Raw genomic sequence first — 16,248 nt, forward strand, 5'->3', positions numbered from 1 at the left:
TCTAGAGTGCCTCTTGCTCTTGCACGATTTGGCTCAAAAACTAATTGGCACGTCATCTCATAACAGGCTTAAGTTACGAGTTTGGTATTTTTCCGTCCAGCTGTTTAAGCTCTAGACCTTCCTTAAGAAACTGTGACACACAGACAAACGCACACTCATCATCAAGATATCGATGTTTTCAGTATCAGGGGACCCTAAAATGTGCAGATCCATGGGAAACCGGAGATTTAAATTATTGATAAATCTAAAGCTTTGGTCTCCACCAAAAACCCCCAAACCCCCATGTATGGTTATGGTAGGGGAGGCACAAAGCAAAAAAAAGAAATCAAAACTTGCAGTATTTTCATTTGATGGGTACATTTGTGGGCCATATTATGAGTACTGCTCCAGATAAGAGTGCAGCACCACATGGCTAATTATGCATGCAAAGAACAAGTCAAAACAAGCCTTAAAGCAGCACTCCCACTCTCCATTTCCTCATCAGAAACCACAGGAGACCCCTTGAAATAATCATAACAAAAGATTTATTACTATTTACAAGGCATTTCTTTTTTCTTGATCACACATTAATTATGCCAAAACTGAATGGCCAATCAGCTTTAAAACGTGGAGCAAGGAGTGTCAACATTTGGGTTAAGAGACTTTCCAATCATAAGTGTGTTCACCCACCACTAAAGACTGGGAAGGGGGAGTTGATAAGGCAGGAGATTCACCATCTCAATGAACAGGTGGAAGCCCCTCTTGCCCTTCTTAGTGTATTCAAGACTCATTCCTTGGAAAATTCATGCAGATTATCAGAGCTGTAGGATGTTCCGCCTTGGCAGATCACTGCCTATCATCGAAGCTTGTTGGCGTCTAGCTCAAGGAAGAACAACGGTGATTGCTTAATCCGCAGCGACCCACCATGATGCATTTCACAAACCATGCCAACCCAATCACATTAAATACAAGAGTGACTCGCAACCCTCTGGTGGCAACCCACAACCCATAATTTAAGATGCTCCAACATAGGTGGGGCAGCTCACTTGGAAACCTGGAAAGATGGAAGGCTAATGCGAGTGGTGGAGACTTGGCCAGAGTTGGCCTTCTACATCTGGTTGGTGGACCCATTCACATTATATATGATAGTGACTCATGACCCACCATTGGAAACCCACGACCCATAGTTTAAGATAATCTTAACTGGGGTGGACTGGCTCACTAGGAACACTGGAAAGAAGGATGGCTGGTGGAGACTTGGGCAGCAATTGGTCTTCTACATCCAATGGGCAGATGACTACGATATACAGTAGCAAATGGCCAGACAAGTGACATAGAGGTTAAGACACATGGTGCATCTAAGGTAAAGCACTCCTTGCGGTGAGATGGAAAGATGTGGATACCTACCATCTTAATCACCCCAGATAATGAACTCAAACTGCATAACTCATATTAGATAAAGCTTAAAAAATCGGTCAGTCTGTGAGAAGTTTGGAATGAGGTACTCCATCATAAGTGACCCATCTCACCCATTTATCCAGTTCAATATTTCAGGGAGCTGGCGCCAGTCCCAGTAGGGGGTTTAAACTCAATCCTGGACATGGTGCTAGGCTTTCTGGGGGCACACATAGCCTGTTCACTGTCACCATTTAACTGAACATTCGTGAAAACGAGATGTGGGAAGGAAAACTGAACTATCAGGAGTGAAACTCCACACAGATATGGGGAGAATGTCTAAACTCCACATGGGCTGGGATCTGCACCCAAACTCCAGGAGCTGTGAGAACATAGCAATAACCACTCCACCAGAGTGGCACTTCCAAAGTTAACAAAAGGCCAAAAATGACTGGTTTAAATACATCATTAGCCTACTGCTATAGAAAAGGGTTTTAAATGGGAAGCCTAATTCCTGTGCCAATTTAATCCACAAAGATACATTTATGCTCCAGCGGACAAAGGCGTAATACTGATCCACGATTAGGTAACAGATGCGCCATCTTCAATTAAAAAATCATTACTGCCGCTCTCCCTGCCGGCAGCTTCACTGCATGACAGCTGTCATCTTGGCCAAAGAAAGAAAATGAATAGACTGACCTCTTACCAATTAGTGACCCCAAGCTCCACACTTCCAGACCTCTGGGGACAATGGGCAGGTGCCACTACAAGTAATTCTGTCTCCCCTGATGCTTTCTAATTAATACAAGTGCTGTCCTACATGCTGTCTGGGAGAAAAAGCATTCATTACAAGCTGTTCTTCTCCAAAATTGGAAAGCGGCTGGCCTTAAGTGCAAAGTTCCTGTACAGATGGCAGGTGGGTCCTACTCATCTTAAGGATGGGAGGGATGAATTAGAACCTGTTTCTAGCAAAATAAGTAGAAGTTAAAGACATTAGTGACAGTACACAATTAGATTAAAAGCTACAGCCTGGGGTGAGGTCATTAGTGGAGTTCCTCTGGGTTTTGTAGGAGAACTGTTGCTCATCCTAATTTGTATTAATGGTGGGTATTGAGAGATGGAAGACCAGTGTCGTAATGAGTCGGTGGAGATGAAGTCGGGCTTATCTGGCAAAATCTGAGTGAATGTTTCTTGTTTTACTTTATTTGTCTTCCAATATTACCCTGCTATATTACCCTGCTAAATAAATAAATAAATAAATAAATAAAATTGTTCATTTGTTTGTCACAAGCTTCTTTGTTCTCTCTGTAGGAGTAACTTAATATATAAATAACTAATAATGTGGTAGCTAGTATACATGATCAAAGATTTTTCCGACTATTCCATGCATTTCCCTAAATTTTGATCCTTCCGACTATACCATGCAGTTCCCCAAATTTGGATCCTTCCGACTATGCCATGCAGTTCTCTAAATGTTGATCCTTCCGACTATGCCATGCAGTTCTCTAAATGTTGATCCTTCCGACTATGCCATGCAGTTCTCTAAATTTTAATCCTTCCGACTATGCCATGCAGTTCAATAAACTTTGATCCTTCCGACTATGCCATGCAGTTCTCTAAATTTGAATCCTTCCGACTATGCCATGCAGTTCAATAAACTTTGATCCTTCCGACTATGCCATGCAGTTCTCTAAATTTGAATCCTTCCGACTATGCCATGCAGTTCTCTAAATGTTGATCCTTCCGACTATGCCATGCAGTACCCTAAATTTGGATCCTTCCGACTATGCCATGCAGTTCCCTAAATTTTGATCCTTCTGACTATGCCATGCAGTTCTCTAAATGTTGATCCTTCCGACTATGCCATGCAGTACCCTAAATTTGGATCCTTCCGACTATGCCATGCAGTTCTCTAAATGTTGATCCTTCTGACTATGCCATGCAGTATCCTAAATTTGGATCCTTCCGACTATGCCATGCAGTATCCTAAATTTGGATCCTTCCGACTATGCCATGCAGTACCCTAAATTTGGATCCTTCCGACTATGCCATGCAGTACCCTAAATTTGGATCCTTCCGACTATGCCATGCAGTTCCCTAAATGCTGATCCTTACGACTATGCCATGCAGTTCCCTAAATGCTGATCCTTACGACTATGCCATGCAGTTCCCTAAATGCTGATCCTTACGACTATGCCATGCAGTTCCCTAAATGCTGATCCTTACGACTATGCCATGCAGTTCCCTAAATTTGGATCCTTCCGACTCTGCCATGCAGTACCCTAAAGGGACCACTTTCAGGGAATTAATGCAGAAGCTTTAGAATTTGTATGGATTAGAGGATGTTGGTGCACCTCCAAGTTCAAAAAGCATGTGCCATTATGAAAAAAGCACATAAAAAGATGAGGGCTGTTACCACATGTACGAAGTACAATTTACATAATGAAATGCTTAATTGCGTATGTTAATCAAAATGCAACACGTGGCAACTCTCTGGCATGACCTCTAGTGAGGAAAACTACCTGACCTCGAAACTGATGTCTTCTCTAGCTGAAAATTTATCATAATGTGCCAGAATAAAAGATAAGTCTCAAGCACTGAGAATATTTTATACATTATATACATACATACATACTCTATCACACAAGAAACGTACAAGCTCAATTTGGAAAAAACAGCATTCATAATCAAGTTCAAGTTACTTAAACAACACTAAAGTATGAACATCATACAGAACTTTGCTGCAACAATTTAAAAACTGAAGTCCGTTTAATGTGTTAACTAGAAGTTAATTATGTTTGTTCAATCATATTTAAAGGCTTGCTCTAAAAATTGGAGCGAGGACATTTCGAACTCTAAGTAAAAATGTAAAATTTAAGAATATCGGCACAGAGATGCAGTTTAAAACTAAGCTAGCACTGGCACTTTGAAAGGCATGATCTTCCCTGGGTCCAGCGGAAACATTTAACTGTCAATTAGTTATGAGACTGGCAACATGCTGTATGGCGGTCACACATACGAATAAGAACATCACTGCATGTGTGACAGAACAGTTGTAGCCAAAATTGTAAAGCTAGAAATTCGAAACCAGAGAAGCAAACATTAACACATGAAGCAGAAATGTGTTTTTAGTCAGAGGACATTCAAATCAAGGATGGTGAAAGGAATGTGTGCAGGTATTTAATACTTCGCGTTAGTGACATCACGAAACCACACCCCCAGCAACTGGGAAACAGACTGCACAAAATGGCGGCACCCATTAAAATGATCAGAATGGTGTTGCAGAATTAAAAAAAAATAAATAAAAAAATTGTTGCAGCACAACTTCATGATCATCTCAAACTGAATAACCTGTTTGAAAAGTTTCAGTCTGGTTTTCGCCCTGGCCATAGCACCAAAACAGCCCTGGTCAGGGTCACCAATGATCTTCTGATGACGGCAGATACTGGTTCTCCACTACTTGTCCTCCTTGACCTGACAGCTGCTTTTGACACAATAGACCATAACATCCTTCTTCACCACCTGCAATACACTATTGGACTCTCAGGAAATGTTCTAAATTGGTTTACATCATACCTGACTGGTAGAACTGAGCATGTCGCCCTTGGCAGCGCAAAGTCCCACACCCACAACGTCACCTGTGGTGTTCCACAGGGCTCTGTGCTGGGCGCTATCCTTTTTACCATCTACATGCTCCCCCTTGGAATTGTCATTGGCAGACATGGTTTATCTTTCCATCGATATGCCGATGACACTCAGCTTTACCTCAGGACTACTCCCACCTCCTCTACTGCTCCTCTGCCAACATCTACATTGACTACCTGCCTGGAGGAGATAGAGGCATGGATGAGGCTCAGTTTTCTTCAGTTGAATAGATCCAAAACAGAAGCCATCTTAGTTGGTACATCACATCATCTCCGCTCTTCTACCATCACCAGTATTACTTTCTCTGGCCAAAATATTCCTCTTTCCACATCTGTTACTAATTTGGGTGTTAGAATGGACTCCCAACTTACTTTTGACACCCACATATCTCTGTAAGTCATCTTTTTACCATCTCAAGAACATCGCCAAACTCCGCCCATTACTCACCCTGGCAGATACAAAGAAGCTCGTCCATGCCTTTGTTTCTTCCAGGCTGGATTACTGTAATGCGCTCCTCATTGGGATTCCTGGCAAGAGTATCCAGAGACTCTAGTATATTCAGAACAGCGCTGCCAGGATCCTGATGAGGGTGCGAAAGCATAATCACATCACCCCAATCCTGAAAACCCTTCACTGGCTCCCCGTTTCATTCAGAATAGAGTACAAGGTGTCCCTTCTTACCCATCAGTGCATTTATGGACATGCCCCTCTTTACTTACAGGAACTCCTTACCCCTCATACCTCCTTACGTTCCCTCCGCTCTGTACACACTAACACCCTTCAAGTCCCCAGAACTAAGCTCAGCAGCATGGGTGACAGGGCATTTTAATCTGTGGCGCTGAGGCTGTGGAATGCCCTCCCTGATTACCTGAGAGCCCCACAGTCGACTGAGGCCTTTAAGCGAAACCTAAAAGCTCATCTTTATAGAAAGACATTTTTTTAAAGCATTTTATAGATTCTTCTGTTTTTTATTATTGTATTTTTACTCTGTAGCACTTTGGGATTGCTAAAATATAAAGTGCAATATAAATAAAATTTATTATTATTATTATTAATAGCAAACATAATCCATTTCCCAGGAAATAACAATTACAATATTATAAATATATATTGTCATGCACGAGCGCTTAGGAAGAAGCCATCAAGCCCAAAGGTGAGCGATACTACAAGGGATAGGGGATCGATTGTGGTTTCTAATGCCTCTCTTTCTCTATCAGCAGAACCAAAGACGACAAACAATAACCCACCTCCTGCATTTTCGTTTATTCGCAAAAACGATCCTGAATCACTCCCGTCTCCGCTTCCCATTGACAACGTCAACCCCAGCACTCCAAGACGACATCCAGCCCGGTGCCCCAAGATGATATCACCACTGGTCCTCCTTTGATGACGTCTCTTCCATACTCCAGCAGCTGATGTCATTTCCTGCCTCCACTTTTTCTATAAAAACGCCATGTTTGCCACGATCACCTTATTGTTCTCTTTTTTCCCCAAACGCATGGACATTATACGGGGCTCATTCCCAAACCTTTATCAAGTATTCTTAGATTTATTTATATATCACAATATATATAAAAAAACTAAACCTAACTAGAAACATTCCTCAAGACATTAAACCAACATTCCCACACAAAGTTTCCACTATGAACATTGTAATATCAAAAAAAATAATTTTCAATTTACAATGGGGTAGAACAACCACCTGAGGTTAATAGTTACACAGCAGGTTGAGTAGCTAGAAACTGTGCTGTGCCCCGAAATGCCTGAATGACCCCAATTCCTTACTGGCATCAATCCATTTAGCCCGTGTTGTCTCTTCTGCGTTGCCCTCCATTATTTCCATAGCTGCAGAATGCCAGTAATCTGCAGCACAACTGTAAAAGCAATTATAGTCAGTGGCCCCTGTTCCACTTACTGTGGTGGAGCACGGTGTATTTTTATACCTGACCTACTCAACTGCCAGCACTTCTACCACAGAGATGGCTTCTATGTTCCTGCACAATAAAGCTTCCATATGTTCCTCTATTCGAGGAAATTAGCGCAGTCTGTCCAAAGAACTCAAGAGTAAGAGAGGAGGAAGCCCTGGTAGAATATAAAATTAGGTGGGAAGTTAGCACGGTTGCCTTATGGAGTTTTTGGGAGTGAGAAGGTGGATGTTAGGCCTGACAAGCAAACCCCGGTTTGGTGGTTTTTTAACTTCATTCCCTGGAGACACACCATGGCTGCTGGTTTTCACTCTATCCACCTCCAGTTATGAAGGTAATGGAACATCAAATAAAACAGAGTGGTTTGTTTCTGGTCTCCATCCAAAGTTTTGGTAGCATCCACTGGTAGACGCTTCTACGTGAAAATGAGAAAGTGTCTTCTTTATAAGATGGCCGATGATCAGAGCATGCCGATATTTAATTAATGACATAAAACTAATCAGACATATGGTGCCATGTTTGACGTTACTGGCATTTCATTTAAGCAGCACACAAGGTGTTTTCTTTGGAGAGGAGCCCAATCAGCTTTAAATAATGCAACATGCAATTCGATTCTGTGTGCGGGTGTGTAATTGTTTTTAAATAACAGTAAGTGAACACAAAACCAGAAGGTGATGGTGATGTAGCAGAAGTGGCCATAACTGGCAGGGACATTTAACAAGTTGCCTCAGAGGGAACCGGTCACTTCTATGATGAGCCTCGGCAGGGTGGGACTTTGTTTGTTTGTTTGTTTTGTATATGATGGGTAAATCAAAAAGTAATGACAATTGAAAATTACACAGTAACTGCAAAGAATGGAAGCTGACACAATATAACATGTTCTCGTGGCTTAAGGGTAGTCTGAACACGCACAGCACTGCCTTCTGCCATTAGGCTAATGGAAGCCAAAGTCAGATGAATATCAATGCTCCGTTGCGGGATGGTTGAACACCACGTTGGGGTGACATTTCTTTCTGCATTTCCTACCATTTTTTAATATTTTTATTAATTGTGTGTAGACACTCCATTGCTTCATTTAAGTGAGGAGCTCCCTCTTGGTGATTTCAGCACATGGACACTCAATAAATTCACCCAGCGCTTCCCCCTTGATGATTAATTCCGCTATAACAAACTGCACAAAAATTTTATAGCCAATCATTTGGGTGTCACACTCTCTGATGTTGTCACCTGATGCAGTCCACACTCCCCTCACCCGGCGAAGTGACGCCAGCGATGCGGATGTAGGCATAGTCTGTATTCCATTTACCTAAGAAGTCAGATGTCCGAGCTGAAACCCAAGTTGACTGCGTTCCAGTAAAACATTCAGAAAAGCAACATGAACACGTCCAGGAAAGCCTTTGTCGTGCTTGCTCCACTGGAATAAATAGCACTTGATAACTCATTATGCAGTATTTTGCCTATCCAGACACCATAGCAGCATTTCCACGGACAGACCAGCACTGTGTGTATGACTAAATTAACGAGACACTAATAGACAGAAGTGCTAATAAACTTTATAATACTGCAACTTTTACTTAGATTCAAGGTGTATGTCGCCATTTTGGATCGGCATCATGACGTGAAGTCGGACAAACGTAGACTTACAGACCAGCCCCGTGTTTTAGAGTTGAAAATTCAAATTAAGTGGGCGCTCCAGATGAAAATTCCAACTAGGAACTTGGAAATTCCGACTCCTCGCGTCAAATGGAATGCAGCATTGGTCGCTCATTACACAGTACAGTTGGCTCAATCTCTCTTAACCCTTTGGCCCCTGCCCACCCTAACCCTAGCCCTAGCCCTATAACCACAGCCTCACCAGCAATTTTGAACAATTTTGAAAACCAAAGTAAAATAATACGATAAGCCATAATGTTACAGCAAAAAATTAATACTATAGAACAGGCCAAATCATCTAGTCTCACAGTTTTTGCATTTTCTACAGTTCGTTATAAGGACCCAACACCAAAACTGGACCTTTGAGTGACTCACTTCAAAACAGTTTTTAGTGCCAGAAGCAATGCACAAAAACACTTCACGTAATTTACACCGCCTCCCAATCAATTGCCCGATGTCTCCCCTTTCCTGCTGGGCTCTTGCTTCCAGCGTCAACTCCTGTGGCCGCAGTGCAGTCTGTTTCAGGGACGGTGGTGGGAGGGAAGTTTGCATTGATAGGTGAACACCCCCCCAGTCAGATACTCTAAGGTGAGCTCAGGGAGGAAAGAAACCTTCTGTGCAGCAGAACGGCAAAAGCTATCTTTGCCTGCTTGTACGTCTCTCCGCACACTAAACATTGATTGTTTTTAGTTGTTTCCATGCTAAAGTACCACGGAAATTATTTTTGGTTCTCCTGAAAACCAATAAGAAAAAAAATAAAAGACCAGTGTAGGTGGCGTAACCAGACAGCGGTATATTATGTACATAGTCTAACACAGTGAAAGTCGGCATTCCGGCCAGCCAGGTTATGATGGCAGGGAGGTGTAGTGGCCTTTTGGGAATATGCTCACCGGCAGCAGACAGAAAGATTTAGAGAGTAGAGTAGCAAAATGGTAGCACAGCATAACAGACTTGCATAAGCCTTTATTCAGGCCAGCAGGGTTATGACAGTACATGGGTGGGCCATTATACCAGCCTTTCAGGTATGCATCGCTTTGGACATGAATCAAAAATAGGCTTGGAAGGTTTAATAATCCTGGTTTCTTTTGTATCCCAAAAACATGCTGTATATTAACTCTTTCAGGGCGGATGTTGACTTTTGTCAACAGGAGGGTTGAGAACAGTCAGCAACTGCAAACAGTGACAAAACCCGCCATTACGTTTTAGTTCGACTCTCTTTGCTAGAAGGAAAGTTAGCTTTGTTGGTAAGACCGAGATTTCCATGTGCTTGCGGGAGTAGTGAGGAGCAAACAACAACAAAAATGGCATCACCATCTGGTGAGAGATTGAAGCGAATGCACAAAGCAAACTACTCCGTGGACGACGTTTTGTATATTATCACTGAATTGGACTCTGACCTGTCGGACTCTGATTCTGATGCAAGTGATCTGCAGATCGAGATCGAAAACGAAAGATCGACCTCCAGCTAATCATTCTGATGCAAGTGATCTGGAGATCGAGATAGAAAACGAAAGATCGACCTCCAGCTAATCGTGGTGCCGAACACGTTTGTGTAGATGAAGACCGCCACTCATAATGACACAAGGTACAAACCAGATTGCGTTGCATTGTGACCGCTGCTGCTGTCCCCACTCCTGTCATGCGAAGACAGCCTGCCAGCTGTTATGCTGCCTGTGAGCATCTCAAGCTACAAGAGACTTTGAACCGGCGGCCACAGCATCCAGTAACTGATTTTTTAGGTTGATTTATGTGTGAGATCCTTGCTTTGGGTGCTTTTCAGAAAACTGCATGTTTTGGAAAAAATATTCAGCCCTCAAAGAGTTAATCTGAAAATCGAAACTAGCCCTGGTGTTGCTCAGTGGCTCTATGAGAAGGATTTAGGAGTCGCAGTGGACATCTTCACCATCAACTGCCAGATAGCCTTCTTAATGGTGTCTGAACACTAACAGAATGTCAGGTTGTATAGCGCCTTGATGTGTGGAGTACAAGACCAAGGAGGTTCTGCTCAAGCTTTATAACACACTGGTGAGGCCTCATCTGGTGTCTTGTGTGCAGTTTTGGTCCCCAGGCTACAAAAATGACAGAGCAGCACTAGAAAAGGTCTAGAGAAGAGCAACTAGGCGGATACCAGGACTACGGTAGATGAGTTACAAGAAAAGATTAAAAGAGCCGAGCCTTTACAGTTTAAGTAGATGGAGATCAAGACATGATTGAAATGTGTAAAATTATGAAGGGAATTAGTCCAAAAGGATTGAGACTGTGATTTTAAAATGAGGTCATCAAGAATACGGGGACACGGTTGGAAACTTAAGGGTGAAATTCACAAAAAAATTACATCTTGCCTGAAGAAGGGGCCTGAGTTGCCTCGAAAGCTTGCATATTGTAATCTTTTTAGTTAGCCAATAAAAGGTGTCATTTTGCTTGGCTTTTCTCTACAAAAAAATTACAAAGTTTTTCTTCACACAGGGAACCACAGACAAGTCCATCCATCCATCCATTTTCCAACCCGCTGAATCCAAACACAGGGTCACGGGGGTCTGCTGGAGCCAATCCCAGCTAACACAGGGCACAAGGCAGGAACCAATCCCGGGCAGGGTGCCAACCCACCGCAGGGCACACACAAACACACCAAGCACACACTAGGGCCAATTTAGAATCGCCAATCCACCTAACCTGCATGTCTTTGGACTGTGGGAGGAAACCGGAGCGCCCGGAGGAAACCCACGCAGACACAGGGAGAACATGCAAACTCCACGCAGGGAGGACCCGGGAAGCGAACCCGGATCTCCTAACTGTGAGGCAGCAGCGCTACCCACTGTGCCACCGTGCTGCCCACCACAGACAAGTCAAAGAATCAAATTGTTCTTTCTCAAGCAATGGTTTTATGAGTCACCACAGCACCAGTGCCATGACAAAAAAAACAAACTGGTTCTAAGTGCACACCAGTACCCTGAACACTTTGTATTCAATGCACCCTGCCCACCACAATCAGAATTTAATGAAATATGTTCCATAAAAGATGGATGTTCAGGATGTCCCAATGGATATCACGGCTATCTCCCACTTTCTGGGTCCTGGGTTCAATTCTAATTCAGCCACTGTCTGTGCTTTCAAGTCTACCTACGATTTTTTTTTGGGTACTAGCTGTGCTACCCATCTAAGACAGGCTGAAATCTAAGTGATCAACACAGACCTCAGTTTTAATGCTTGCAGTGCACCATCTACTCAAATGTATTTTTAAATGCATGCAGTAGTAAAATGCATAGCAATTGTCATTCCAAACCATTCTGCATCGCAAACATTTGAAGTAATACATTTTCAATGCATTTGTTAATCCAACAGGTGGTGCATCCCAAACATCTGAAACAATAAAATGCATTGCGTGTCATTTCAACAGATGGCACATCTCAAACACTTGTAATAATAAAATGTATTGCATCTGTTGTTCCAACAGATGGCATATCTCAGACATTTAAAGTAATAAATTGCATTGCATTTGTCATTCCAACAGATCACAAACATTAACATGGATTTTTTACAAATCACATTCCAAATCATTATAACAGAGACTTATGCATTCAATTTGTCATTCCAACAGATGCTGCAACACAAATGCATTTTATTACTTCAAATGTCTGTGAAGCACAATTCATGCGTCTCTGTTATATGCCACTTGGAGTGAGATTGGTGAAAGCAGTTTAACTGCTTCTGAAGTGCCATCTGTTGGAATGACAAATGCAAAACCATCTGTTGGAAGGGGGGCATGCTGGTTCAGTGATAGCGCTGCTGGATAGCAGAAAGGAGATCAGGTTCACATCTTAGGTCCTCCCTGCATGGAGTCTGCATGTTCTCACCTGGGTGCGCTCATTTCCGCCCATCATCCAAAGACATGCAGGTTAATTGAATTAGTGGGTGTGTTTGTTTGTATTCGCCTTGTAAAGGACTGGTGGTTTGCCCAGGGTTAGTTCCTGCCTGGCACCCTATGCCATCTGGGATTGGCTCCGGCCAACTGCGACCCTGGTCTGGTTTAAGCAGGCTAGAAAATGACATCTGTTGGAATAACAAATGGGCCTTTTATTACTACAGACGCTTGTGATACACCATCTGTTGGAATGACACATAGCAATTGGACAGGCACTTATCCTTTTGATAAGGTGGATATAACCCCTGCTGTGGGCTGGCGCCCTGCCCGGGGTTTGTTTCCTGCCATGTTGGCTCGGATTGGCTCCAGAAGACCCCTGTGACCCTGTAGTTAGGATATAGCGGGTTGGATAATGGATGGATGGATATAACCCTAACTCCTATACTCAAAACTGTGCATGTTTGTCTAATTGGAGAGTCTAACCTGGCCTCCAGCATCTCAGTAAGTGCCAGTGCACCTCAAGACAGACATTTAATCCATGCGGTTACTTCCATGTGCCCACTGCTGTGCCCTCCACCAGTGTGACGAGCTTTCCAGTGTTACGGGTAAATGGGCAAAGGGGATTTGAAAAACGGACATCTCGGGGAGGGTTGATGGCGTAGAGGTACAGGACCGGTGGGGTTTCACGACTCGGGTGCTCTCTGCAGGTTGTTCCTGTGTCTACATGAGCTTCCTCCACGTCCAAAAGGGACACAAGATAGGTGGACTGGCGATGCTCTGTGCGCTGGTCGTTGTATTCACCCTGCGATGGACTGGCGCCCTGTCCAGAGGCTGTTCCTGCCTTGACCCCGGTGCTTACTGAGATAAGCTCTGACTCGATGTCAGTTTGGACAATCTATTCTTAAAAATGTTAGTTCTGTAATGGCACTTCATCGGATTGTGTGGTTCCTCGCTCCATCGCCTGATGAACAACCTTTTAATTCTGTGAAGGGTTCTGTGCACAAGAAGTTGGTTCTTTGGACTTTGAAACGGTTCCTAATATGTGGACAAAACTATTTTTTTAAGAACTACCATTAGTTACCCAGCAGCATACTAACAGATCAAGAAAACCCGAACTGAACCCGTGCTACTGTATGCAGCGAGAGTCCGTTTAAAATCAAGAACCCATTGGTATTTCACAAGTTTTACCATCTATTTATGGATATTTATGGAACCCGTTATGGTTCGTAACGAAATGTCCTTTGTAGGACGGGGACGGCACAGGCAGGCTGCAGGTTCCCAAATAATATCGGGACCGAAACGCGGATTTTAAAAATAGAATATGATGAAGTTTAAGCATTGTCGCCAACGTCTACCTCGACAAAGGCGCTATACATAATTTAATTGGACACCAGCACCGAGACTTGACTTAAAGTAAAACGGCGCATACGGCCTGGAGTTATGACCCAAACACTTTTCCGATCAATCGGCTAAAATCTGACCCGAACCGCCGACACTTTTCTCATTCCCTAAGAAGGTCTAGCGGCGTTGAGAGTCGCAGCTCTCTTTGAACACAAAACACGAAAAAAAAATGTTCACAGAGAAATGAAATTAGGCACAGCCTTACTTACCTCCCAGAATACTGCCGCACAGAAAACCGAAAGCCAAAACGTTTCGGACGAGCCAACGGGCCGGCGGCTCAGCGAACTCCATTTCCATAAGGAGAGTGCCGAACGGGACAAGCGCCCCGGCGGGTTTGGGTGGGGTGCGGTGAGATGGGCACGAGATGCAATCCACTCGGTCAGTCAGCACAATCGATGCGATTCCAAGCTCTTCCAAATGCTATTCAAAGTTAGCCACTGGCTCATCTCAAACTTTTCCTGGACACACAACGAGTCCGCTGTCGATTTAATCGCGGCTGCTGCGCCGTCGGGCCAATTTCTAATCACGGCTTTCCTTTACCGGGGCCGGACGCGACGTCAGCCGCATGATCTTCACTCTGTGCGATCGGATTGGCTTTTCTTTATTTTTCCGGCATTCCACTTTCTCTCTCTGTCTCTCCCGCTTTCTTTTTTTTTTAACCCAACAGCTGATCTTAAAACAGACTCAACAAGCGATAACCACCAAAGTCAGACAAGACTTTTTTTTAGCGAAGCCTTTTCCATAGACACTCGTCAAGCTTGGCTGGGCAACTGAGACTTTTTAACAATAGAGCCACGAGTGCCGCTGAGGACCTCGAGCCGCGAATCCTTTAATAACCACTCAGTGGCGCTAGACCTGATGACAAGATAATACGAACGAGATGGGCAGAAGCGGAGATCGACACGTCCTCCCTCGGGAGTGGCAGCTTCTACTGACGGATCAAAGGCTCCAAAAAAAGCGTGGTAAAATCTCAATGGGCGTAATTTAAGGGGAAAGCCAAGTTGGCGGAAAACCTCCGTCACCTCACTTCACTCAGTTGGAAATGAAAAAAGATACGATCGGCAGGGCGAGTTATTAATTAATCATCTTCCGAATCCGCTTACTGTGAGACAGGAGGGTTGTTAATTAACTTTGATTATGCTGTCTATTTATTATTTGCAATACAAAGCTAAGAAGTCTGAGTTAGCGTAAACCGCTATAACTCATATATACAAAACGTAATGATTTACAGTACTTCATAAAGTGTATAATAAACAACACTCTAATAATCGAATAATACTGATCCTTTAATGGCAGCTTATAGTTCTTTACAGGGTTGTGTGGATCCTCGTAGAACTTTTACTTTTTATTAAAGCCGTCCAGTTTCACGACTTGAAATGACGCGATCAGTATTGCCCCGCCCCTTTGCACGCGGCCAAACTCATTTGCATGTCAATAACTTCAGAACAATCAGGGCAGCAGGACGCGCTTCTCCAGGGAACAACGCGCAGTCGTCCAGTTCTCGGGCTGTGTGGAGCTGGCAAAACTTTAAATGCTGGACTCCTCAGCCTCGTCTTTTCAGCGGAGACGACGTTAAGTGGAAGGTTTAACTTAATGTCCTTAACTTCTTTGTAAGGTACAAGGTTAGCAAACGTTTTCTAATTAATTTTAGTAAGAAACACTCATATCGTGTTACAGAATACACAGTACAGAAAGACCTCCTTATGGCGGCTGATTCTGGTTTAACTCCTATTCTCATCCTCCTTGATCTGAGTGCAGCCTTTGACACTATTTGTCACACTACTCTTCTCAATAGATTATTTTCGATTGGCATTACCTACACTCCACTAGACTGGTTCAGATCCTACCTCTCAGGCCGCACTCAGTTTGTTCAGCTTAAAACTTTCACATCCCAACCCACCGCTGCTGCTTCAGGTGGGCTCTGTTCTGGGGCCCCTCCTTTTCATTATTTATCTCCTTCCCCTTGGAAATATCTTTGATAAATATAACATTAGCTTCCACTGTTATGCTGATGACACCCAGCTCTATCTCACTAGCAAGCCTACTGTTTCCTTTCCACCCTCCTTGCTTATTGATTGCATAGCAGAAATCAAATCCTGGTTTTCTTCAGATTTTCTTAAATTAAATCGCAAGTGACAAAACTGAGGTTCTCCTCATTGGTACAAAATCAACATTATCCAAAACTGATCACTTTTCATTTGTTATTGATAATTCCTCTGTCTCCCCTTCCCCACAGGTGTCATCCTTGACAGTACTTTACCCTTTCAGTCCCACATCAATAACATCTCCCGGTCTGCATATTTCCACTTGCGTAACTTTAATCGTATTCTCCCCTCCCTCACTCCCCACACCACTGCTATCCTTGTTCATAGCCTTGTCACTTCTCGT

The 16,248-nt window shown here is 43.4% G+C and overlaps 1 protein-coding gene across 2 annotated transcripts in view; it reads right to left on the reverse strand.

The window, feature by feature from the left end:
* Positions 1-14,703, reverse strand: part of tmem132a (transmembrane protein 132A) — a 41,635-nt gene extending 26,932 nt beyond the window's left edge. Inside the window, exon 1 of one of the 2 annotated variants that reach the window (XM_051932637.1) lies at positions 14,070-14,703. In XM_051932637.1, the coding sequence (XP_051788597.1) occupies positions 14,070-14,157 (88 nt within the window). In that variant the 5' untranslated portion in view covers positions 14,158-14,703. The remainder of the gene's footprint in view (positions 1-14,069) is intronic. The other variant, XM_028812293.2, reaches the window with a different exon arrangement.
* Between the last annotated feature and the right edge of the window lie 1,545 nt (positions 14,704-16,248).

Source organism: Erpetoichthys calabaricus, chromosome 10 (genome assembly GCF_900747795.2).
Source record: "Erpetoichthys calabaricus chromosome 10, fErpCal1.3, whole genome shotgun sequence".
NCBI lineage: Eukaryota > Metazoa > Chordata > Cladistia > Polypteriformes > Polypteridae > Erpetoichthys > Erpetoichthys calabaricus.